Source organism: Schistocerca cancellata, chromosome 10 (assembly GCF_023864275.1).
Source record: "Schistocerca cancellata isolate TAMUIC-IGC-003103 chromosome 10, iqSchCanc2.1, whole genome shotgun sequence".
In the NCBI taxonomy this organism is placed as follows: domain Eukaryota; kingdom Metazoa; phylum Arthropoda; class Insecta; order Orthoptera; family Acrididae; genus Schistocerca; species Schistocerca cancellata.
This window is the reverse complement of record NC_064635.1, coordinates 215,065,770-215,075,932: the sequence shown is the minus strand read 5'-3', so window position 1 is coordinate 215,075,932 and position 10,163 is coordinate 215,065,770. Positions and strand designations below refer to the sequence as shown.

At 42.5% G+C, this 10,163-nt stretch overlaps 1 protein-coding gene across 4 annotated transcripts in view; it reads right to left on the bottom strand.

Annotated features, from left to right (window-relative positions):
- Positions 1–3,108: 3,108 nt before the first annotated feature.
- LOC126106799 (gastrula zinc finger protein XlCGF17.1-like) overlaps positions 3,109–10,163 on the bottom strand; it is a 154,690-nt gene continuing 147,635 nt past the window's right edge. For 2 of the 4 annotated variants that reach the window (XM_049913188.1, XM_049913189.1), the window contains exon 6: positions 3,109–5,344. In XM_049913188.1, the coding sequence (XP_049769145.1) occupies positions 4,675–5,344 (670 nt within the window). In that variant the 3' untranslated portion in view covers positions 3,109–4,674. The remainder of the gene's footprint in view (positions 5,345–10,163) is intronic. The other 2 variants (XM_049913187.1, XM_049913190.1) reach the window with 2 other exon arrangements.

Here is a 10,163-nt window from a genome sequence, read left to right as displayed (position 1 = left end):
GTAGTAAAAGTGATCCAAACTACCGTGCAATACTCTTGAAATCTATTTGTTGTAGACTTTTAGAACATATTATGAATTCAAAGATAATGAGGCATCCCGAACAGAATGACTTCCACGCCAGCCAGCATGGAACCCAGCATGAAATCCAAGTCGCCTTTATGTCTTACGATTCCCTGGAAGAAATGAAACAACGCAGAGAGGAAGATGCAGTATTCCTTGACTTCCGAGAAACATTTGAATTAGTTCCACATCTACACTCATTATCAAAAGGACGATGTATGGGGTAAGAGGTGAAATTTATGAGTGAGGACCCGTTGCTAGGAAGGACAAACTGCATTTTATCTCGGATGGAAAGTTATCGACAGATTAAGATGTAACTTCAGGTGTGCCCCACAAAAATGTGTTCGGTCCCTTATTGTTCTTGTTGTATAGTAATGACTCTGCAGACAGTATTAGCAGTGACTTCAGATACTTCACAAATCACGCGGTTATCTGTAATGATGTACTGTCTGAAAGAGCCTACAAACATTCAGTGACATCTTGATATCATTTCAGAGTGGTACAAAGATTAGCACCTTGCTTTAAATGTTTAGAAATTCTGCACCTTAGAAAACAGCTGGAATCGGCCAACTCTTACAACTGATTGGTTGTAACAATAATTATTTAGGTATATGAAATGCAATGATCATATTGCCTCAGCCATACATAAAGGAGGTGACAGATTGCGATTGATAAATATTAGCGATATGCAGTCAGTTTGCAAAGGAGATTGCTTAAAAAACACTCATATGGCCCATTCTAAAATACTGCTTAGCTGGATGGAACCAGGCTAAATAGGGCTAATGGTGGGTACTCAGTTTGTACGAATAAGGACATCACGAATGAACACAAATATCTTTGAGTAATAGCAGTATGTCTCGGAGATGCTGATGAAACTTGAACACAAACGCAAACCATCTCGAGAAAGTTTCAAGAATCTACGAATATACTACAACCCTCTGCATATCGCTCCCACAAGATTAGATTAATTACAGGGCGCACAGAGGCGTTTAAACCCCGTACGTGAATGGAACGGCAAGATGCCCTAGCACCTGCTAAAATGCAAAGTACCCTCTGTTATACACTCCACAGTGGTTTGCAGAGTATGGATGTAAATGTAAAATTTCGACAGATAGCCTCTAAGCACTGGCAGCTCCGATGAACTCCGTCAAGGCCAAAACAAATGACGTTTGGTCCGAGAGGAGTTCACGCAGCGGTCGCGGTGGTTAATACGGCCGGCGGAACGCCTGCAGCTGCTGCCTGCAGTCGGAAGTGCGAGCCGCTTCGCGTTACACCGGAGAGAACACGGGCGAATGAGCATCAGTGAAAGAGAATCAGCGAACGTGAACTCCCTCTGCAGCAAACGGTAGGTGAACGCGGGCGATCTGTAATCGGTCGCGTTCAGTTTGCGTTCGCTAGTGCTCGCTTGTGCTCCGCAGAGTATTTATCATTCAGTTATTCATCACAGGACCTTTGCGTCTTCCGATTTCTGTTATCATCGCTCTGTATGGAGACAATTCGTGCTTATCTAGGTCACATGAAGCTTTATTGATTGTGGCATCTGTGTACATTGGCTTCCAGTATACTTGAAATTTACATCTGTTGCTGGAGCCACTTATGGACACATCCAGCAAATGTAAACCATCGACTGTCTGGTGTTCAAAAGTGCAGATGATTTTCTACTGCACTTTATTCATTTCTTTTGCAAGGTCCTCAATTTCCTCTGTTGTGCCATCACCATGTATTTGTGGTGTTGCATCCAGTGAGCGCCTCCAATGCATACAGTAGTTATCCGTCATGTAATTCATTTGCTCCGTCTTTATTCTTCATAAATGTCACTCCAACTGTGAGTTCAATTTGCAGTATCAATTTTTTTATACAAAATGTACTATATTAGTTTTGTAATATTCAGTTTGCATAATTAATCATTCGCTACTGCACTTATTAAATTAGCATACACAGCACTCACTACATTCATACTACGCAATTTCAGTTTTTTAGTCACGGAAAATCTTAAGCTACAAACTGTGCTGCCAGAACTTGTCAGTAAAACGCGTCCTTGAACACAGACATAATTTTCCGATGTAAACAAAGATTTCAGTCGACAGTATGGTGGATACTGCACTGTTTTTGTGCAACTTATAAATGAAAAAGTGTTTGTGCAACGATCACAAAAGCGAAAACCGAAAGAAGAAGCAGACTAGCAAGGAAGTATATCTAACGAGTAAAATATCGTACATATACAACTCGCGAAGTAGCTGTCGCTAAAGAGAATCGTTCTTTTGCACAGGTCAACTGCAGCATCCAACTTACGATGTACTAACTGAATACTGAAATATGTAATGTGCCAACTGAGAATGGGTGAAAGTGCGAAACGCGTTGATTTAAATAAAAATACATAAAAATGTGGCAGGTTGCTGTATTTCTTAAAAGCCACGTAGCTCAACAACCAATAAAATGGATAAATTATAGATTACTCTCAAGATTTGGTGCATCCCATGGTCAGTGATGTCATCTGATCTTCCAGCACATGATTTTTTTCTCTGGATTTATCTCAAGCCCATCATATTTTCACAGCGGCTTCACAGCACAGGTGGATTGAGAATCACAATACACGAGGAGCTAATGACCAAGAAACGATTTAGAGAGAAACGAGGAGATTTCGTTAATGTGTTCCACAATGCACGCCAATTATGGAAGCCATTTGTTTAATGTACTTTCTAACAAATAAACATTGGCTTTCCAATAATGGATATGTGTGTAGCACAGTTATGTACAAGTTATATGGGTGTAAACATACGTTAAACCTCATAATAACCACAGAAATATGAATTACTTCACATGGATTTCCTTCTACTTTCTATGCTTAATTCTGAACAAAGCACATGCGCACCTCAATTGTATGGATGATTAGGTCATACTAAAAAACTGAACTGCCACCTGTTCGCACCTAATTGATGACAGCTAGTATGATAAATTTTAAGTAATTCCTTCGATTTTTTTGAAATTATTTGTTTATTTCATTTTGGTGAAAGACACATGTTACAGCCGTTTCACGCAGAAAATAAACTTTGTTACGTATTTTAGCTAGAGATATCCAAAAGTACCACAAGCATTTGTACATTTTGCTGCAGCAAAGGCTGAAATTTCAAAACTGACTTAACAGTAACCATGAATAAGGATTAGTCTAAGTGCTGATGACCTTAGGGGAAACGAATTTTAATGGTACTATTTGAAGACACACACACACACACACACAAACACACACACACACACACACACACACACACACACACTTCTGTCAAAAATTAGCTCATTTTAGTAATTATATAAGTAACATGAAATGCTGCAAAATGACCAAAACAATGAGTTAGTTATCAGTAGCTGATCACTGTGAAAATTATATATGACTCAACTATTCTGAGACATAATGAAATCTCTTTTCCAACAAGACGCACAGTGATACAGATTTGCACAACCTCTTCATACACGTGTCATTATCACCTAAAGTGGAAAGCTCATTTCTACAAAATCTTCGCACCACTCTTATATCAAAACATCAAGCACAATTTTAAACTGAACTGCTAATGCTAAGATAGTGACACCGCAACATCAATATGTGCTACTGGTACTTCAGTTGAAAGTGATGGACAAATGTTGTTGCATCAGATAAGCAAACCCCACATTCTTAAATTGTAGTAGAAGAGACTACGTCACTTAATTAATAGGTCTTAGTGTACTTCTCTCAGTTAAGAGCTATACATTTTTGATTTTACACTAGACATATCAACGTGTTGGGTTTTATTGCATGGTTCTGTCTTCTGGACGCATATCGCGCAGTGACCACAGCCCACTTGCAAGGTCTGAGCATTTGGTCATAGGTTCCTTTCAGCTGCTACAAGGTCCTACAGTTAATATGTAGCATTCAGTCATATACAGTGGACCTATTTGGTATGTGTGTCTTGAAGATAGAATGAGGAACTATGGTAATCATCTCAACCTGCCTACAACCAAACATACAAGAAATGGTACTTATGTAGTTGTCTCATATGCTCAAGTCATAATGTTATTTATGTAGATATCTCTCATTTGCTTGCTTGCTAGCTGGCCTTCTCATATGTGGGCCACGTTTTGGTTGTTTAGAACAAATGGCTTCTGGATTTGTTGAACTGTTTTGTTTGGAAGTGTAGTGTCAGTAGTAATTTGGAGCTAAACTTTGATATTTCATTTACTTCAATATCCGAGTTCACGTCTCATGCTGGAGTAAAATCAGATATCTAATATTACAAAGTCAGTAACAAATTTGGAATATTGTAAAGAAAAGGCTATAACCGTTCTGAACAACAGCAGTACATGCAAACACCACAACTTTATTTTTATATGTGATAGTCAAAACTTTATCGCTATTTCTCATGACCCCACAGGACAAGTAGACATATGAACATACCGGATGTGAAATTTCATACACTGATAAGCTATTTCTGCTCTAGAACTTCTTATGATACTATCACATCGACAAGTGTGTTCACCAGTTTAAAGTATATTTATAGGCTGTGCTGATGTGCTTTGTGTTTGTGTGCGAAACTGACATCTTATCCCATTGCAGCTCGTTGTGAATGGCTCTGGAAACACTTCTCAAGTACTTGGGCATTTCCTCATGTGAAGCAGTAAGTGTTTTCTCAAGTTGCTCTCATATGAGAATTTCTTTTGACAAATGTTGCAGTTGTATGGTTTTAGACCAGTATGCACTCGCGAATGTTCCCTCAAGTTGCTTATGTTTCTGAATCTCTTATGACAGAATTCACAGTTGTAGGGCCGCTCACCAGTGTGCAACCGTGAATGCTTTTTCAGGTCACTATTTTGTACGAATGCCTTGTTGCAAACCCCGCAGCTGAATGGGCGTTCGCCAGTGTGCAACCACGAATGCTTCTTCAGATCTCCATTTTGTATGAACGTCTTGTTGCAAACGCTACAGCTGAATGGGCGTTCACCAGTGTGCACTCTGAAGTGTCTCTTTAGATTGGCGCCTGTTGTGAATGTTTTGTTGCACACACTGCACGAACGCAGGCGTTCACGTCTGTCCACGTGCGTGTGCTCCTTCATTTCCTGCAACCCTGCAAACGTCTTCTTGCAGATGCTACGTCCGTGCCGCACAGGCATTATACCACTTTTAGTTCCACAACATGCTTCCTCGTTTGCCGTGCATTGTTCCCTGCTGCCTGTTCCTGCAGCCAGGGAAATGTTGGTAACCAAACAGCTGCTGTCATCATTACTCTTGTCATCCTCCGCACCAATGGAAACAGTACTGCGAAAAGTGGAGAAAACTGTGTTAAAAAGTATTTTCAGAGCAGTAAAACAATCAAAATGAAAAATTATATCAACAAATGTTAGGTCGCCAAATGTCTCAAAAGGTGCCCCAAAACAGATTATTAATTAAGATCACAGAGCCTTGAATCAACACATTTTAGGCCCCTCTGAAGAGGCAACAAAAAAAGATTTGAGGTCATTTCAGGCATTACTTTAGGACTTAAAAGTTTTTTAATTTCTCTGAGTATTCAAAGAAGTTAAAAATAACCAAATTCACTGACAGCGCAATTAACGCAAAGTGAAACTCAATCATAACTCTGGCAGACGTAGGAAATTAACTGATATGGACCACAGAACTATAAGACATATTACGTGAACTACATCAAAATCAATAACTCCATTACAAAACTATTAGATGCTCAACATCAGATAGTCATTTGGTGCTGTTCTTGATTTGTTTGGGCATGTTAAGGGATTTTCATAGTTTTCCTAGCACTCAAAATACACTAGGACGAAAACGGAAGAGAGACTCGCTTCGGCTATTATAAACGACGCCACCTCAGTCGTGGAGCAGTGGATAGTAACGTTTACAGAGCGATGTACCATGTAAAGGACGTTGCACTGAGAGAAACCTGTGTAAACCTTGCGGATTACAGGCAATAAACTACTTAAGTGACGGTGTGTGGTCACAAAAAGTTCGATCCAGAATTTTATTCAAAATGCTCATAAGTATTCATCTAGAAAATAAAATCAACAGGTAATAGTGTTCAGCTCAACAATCCATAGTTTATCAAAAATTTTGACTTCTGTGTTGCGTAACAGCTTCGTAAACCCTTTCAACTGTTGACTGGTTCATGCATTTTTGATATATTATCACCCAGTAACTAATTATAAATTGGAATTATTGCTAGACAATTCCGACTACAGCAATAGTAGTAGCGTCTATTGTAATAAAACATTATTGAATCTACCAATCTGTATTGCGACTTGGACCGATATAACATTGGTCACCACGCTGGTCAAATGAAAATAGGTTCCTTTCTGATGTCACCAAGTTCTTTAAAATCTAAGCTAATCCATGTGGCTCGTTTTTTAGTCATCAGTCTTCTGACTGGTTTGAAGCGTCCTGCCCTGTGCCAACCTCTTCAGCTCGGAGTAGCACTTGCAAACTACTTCCTCAATTATTTGCTGGATGTATTCCAATATACGTCTTCCCCTACAATTTTTACTCTCTACAGCTCCATCTAGTACCGGGAAAGTTGCTGCCTGATGTCTTGACAGACGCCCTTTCCCCCTCTCAGCTTATAAGTGTCTTTCACACACTCCTTTCCACTCCGATTCTGCACTTTCAACATTCGCCTGTAGCACCACAACTCAAATGCTACGTGTTTCTTCTGTTCCAGTTTTCCGGCAGCCAGTGTTTCACTACCATATGGTGCTGTGCTCCACACGTACATAATCAGATATTTCTTCCTCAAATTTAAGCTATGTTTGATACTAATAGACGTCTCTTGGCCAGGAATACACTTTTTGCCAGTGCTAGTCTGTTTTTGATGTCCTCCTTGTTCCATCCCATATTATAACGATATTCAAATAACATTACCGTCGAATGTTGCAACAAGTTACTGTCTTACATGTGACATCCTTTACAGACAACTACACCATTTGCAGTTATCTAAGGTTACTGCTAATATACTAATATATAGCCAGAAAGGCTCCTGACACACTTCCGACGAGCACATTTGAAATTGTGTGATTATCTGTCGATGAGCGTACATCGAAGATAAGATATCTCCCTACCGAGAAATCCGCAATCCACTGTAAATTCCGTTAACACCCCTATTACATTCGCCAATAAGCGTTGTTGTTGTACTGTGTCAAAAGTTTTTCCAATGTCGATAAATACTGCATTTACGTGAGAGGCGTGATCCATGGGTTTTAGGATGGCATGTGAGAGTTGTGGTTTACACGAGCAATGTTTTGGAATCAGTCACAGTTTACATGGAGACATCCATTTTGTTTGAGGTACCGCATTATGTTGGGCCAGTGCGCCTGCTTAGCTGGGTGGTAACGCGCTTGCCTCTTTCCTCCGCTCGTGGACCGGCTGTCGTGTCGTGTCGTGTCCTGCTGTGCTCATCGTCGCCATCGCAGCCTCGTCACGGGCACGCGAGTCTCCCGATGCGGCGTCGGCTGCAGTAAGAGTCGCTGCTGCTGCTCCTTTTATGACTTCCTCACTGTGAGGAGGTTCGGTTGGAAGTTTGTGGCCTGTTGGCCTTTACTCCCCTGGGAATCTTGACGAATCTTCTTTCTGTACTGGTAGGTATTTCTGGACTGGCAAGGAGTGCCGGTGACTTATTTCCTGTACTTGTCGGTGTGACGATTTTTCTTCTTCTTCTTGGCTGTTGTTGAGGGCTCTTCCTCGGTTGGGATATTGTGCGAAATGCATCCCGCTTTATCGTATTCTCCGTTGACCAGAGCGATGATGATACAGCGCATTTGCCACTCTGTGAAGATAGGGTAGGAGTCAATCAGATTGAACTCCTCCCTAGAAAGACCAAGAAGGCCTTCTGGATACCCTAGTGGGCGATGTGGGAGTTGAGGTTTAACATGGTTAGGTGGAACGAACGGGTATGGGTTGTCGTGGTGGGGGTACGTGCCATCGCGAAGCGATGCAGCGATCTTCTGCGTTACAGCGCTTGCGCTGTACATATCTGGAAGCGGGAGGAACGGGACTTCTTCCCACCCTTCCTGCGCTGCTGCTTCGGTGTCCTCCTTCTGCTGTGTGGCCTCCCCTTCGGCAGGCTCGTCTGTCTGCGTGGCCACCGTCGCGAACTCCACGCGTGGAGGAGTCGCCTGGGTGGCGGTGTCGACTGTTGTGGCGGAAGCTGCTTTGGCTGAGCGAAGCTCCTGCGTCAGCACAGCAATCTGACGCCGACCCTCGCCCAGTTCCGCCAGCATGGCCGCCCTCTCTTCCGCCATGGCGGATTTGAAGGCGGACATGGCGTCTTGTACGGCGTCGTTAAGGCGCCTGCTGACGACGTCTTCTGTGCAAGTGACCACCTCTTCGTGTGTGGTGGTCACTTGCTTCTGCGCCAGTTTCTTCTGTAGGCGCAGGAACGGGCGTTGGCCGCGTGTGCGCCGCCGCAGTTGACGCAGGTGCAGGGGGCGTCCTTCTGCTTCTTGCAGTCACGTGTCTCGTGTGCTTGCGCACACTTCAAACACGCAACTGCTCCGCTGCAGTGCTTGGCGACGTGGCCAAGCTTTTGGCAGCGAAAGCACTGCGCTGCTGTCTTCCTCTTCTTCTTGCCGGAAGTCCTTCTATCGTGAGCAGCAACTCCGCCAAGGCAGCAGCTTTGCGTCCTCTTCCGCGTCCAGGCATCTCCAGTAGCAACAGCGACAATCTGCTATGCGTACCTCACCGCAGCGTGAGCGGGAATGCGAGTAAGAGTCGCCCCTCGGCTGCCCAACTTCACCCGGTGGGGCCTCCCGGCCAGCAGTGCCGTAGGCTCATTTCGTTTCACGTTTCAGCTCAAAAGTGTTTTACGATTTCGCAACAAATAGATGAAAAACCGAAAAAGATATTCAATATTACTTTTTTGGATAACTTCTGCTATACTTCACGTCTACGGTAACGAGCTGTCCTTTCCTTCAAAACGGCACTTTGTTCAAGACATCTATAGATTACTGTGGTTGAAATAGGATCTAACTCAGTCGCACTTTCTACATAGAATTCGAGAACGGGTACATTAGGCCCTGGGACCAATTCTAGCGATTTCAGCGATTTCTAAACAACCTTGACACTAATGTATGTACCGCTCATTTCTGCAGTAATGCGAGAATTAAACTGATTCAGCACTCGTGCAATTAAACGAAATTTGAAAATGGAGTTCAGCAACTCTGCTTCGCTTTGCCAAGTTCAGTGTCAGTTCCTGCGTCATCCACGAGCCTCTGTGCACAATGTTCCGTGCCACTGAAATCTCTGTTACAGACGACCACAACTACTTTTCGTTTTGTGAATAGTGTCTCGATAAGATTCTGCGAAGGTTGTCACTGAAGGCTTCACTCGTCGCCATTTGTTTTGCAGTCAGTCACGTTTAAATTAGTACCTGTCTACAGCCCTATGACTCTTTTTACCTCAGCAATTGCTGTTTCCTTAGCAACAGCTGTAAGAAGACTGTATAGCATGGACCACCACATCATCATCTACTACGTAGGGCAGACCTGGGCACATTGGTCATGGCCAATTGGTATTATTTAAACCACCGCTAGATTCTCGATTGCCAAGTGCTCGGTTTTTTTTACCGAACTGTTCGGTATTTCAGCTCCACGTTCGCTGTTCTGTACTGATGTATGACTGGCTCGGTATTTTTTGAATTCCATTCGTATCACTAATTTATTTATCGATTTACAAAAGTATCAGAATTCTAATGGCGGCTCCGTGCAGCAATGCCTATGTGGAGAGAATCCTCAGTGACACGAATCATTTATGATATGACGTTAGGAATAAGTTGAGTAAATAATATGGTAAAAGCAAAATTACACATTCGTTGTTTACAACATGCAACGACTTTTACCAAAGAAGTTAAAGGTAACAAAAATTTGGTTAAAGCCGTAACTGCCAATAATGGTATAATTTTTACTGTTTACTAAGTTTGTACTTGCTCTACTGTGCTCGCCCTCTGTCTTCAGATCAACAGATCCTTACGTCAGGCAATTTTCTCAATTTAATCTGGCTTCTCTAGACAGAATACGCCACCGACCAATACCGTCGCCTTCCTTTCCACAAACGCGTGAGTTCGGTCCCAGGCGAAAACGGG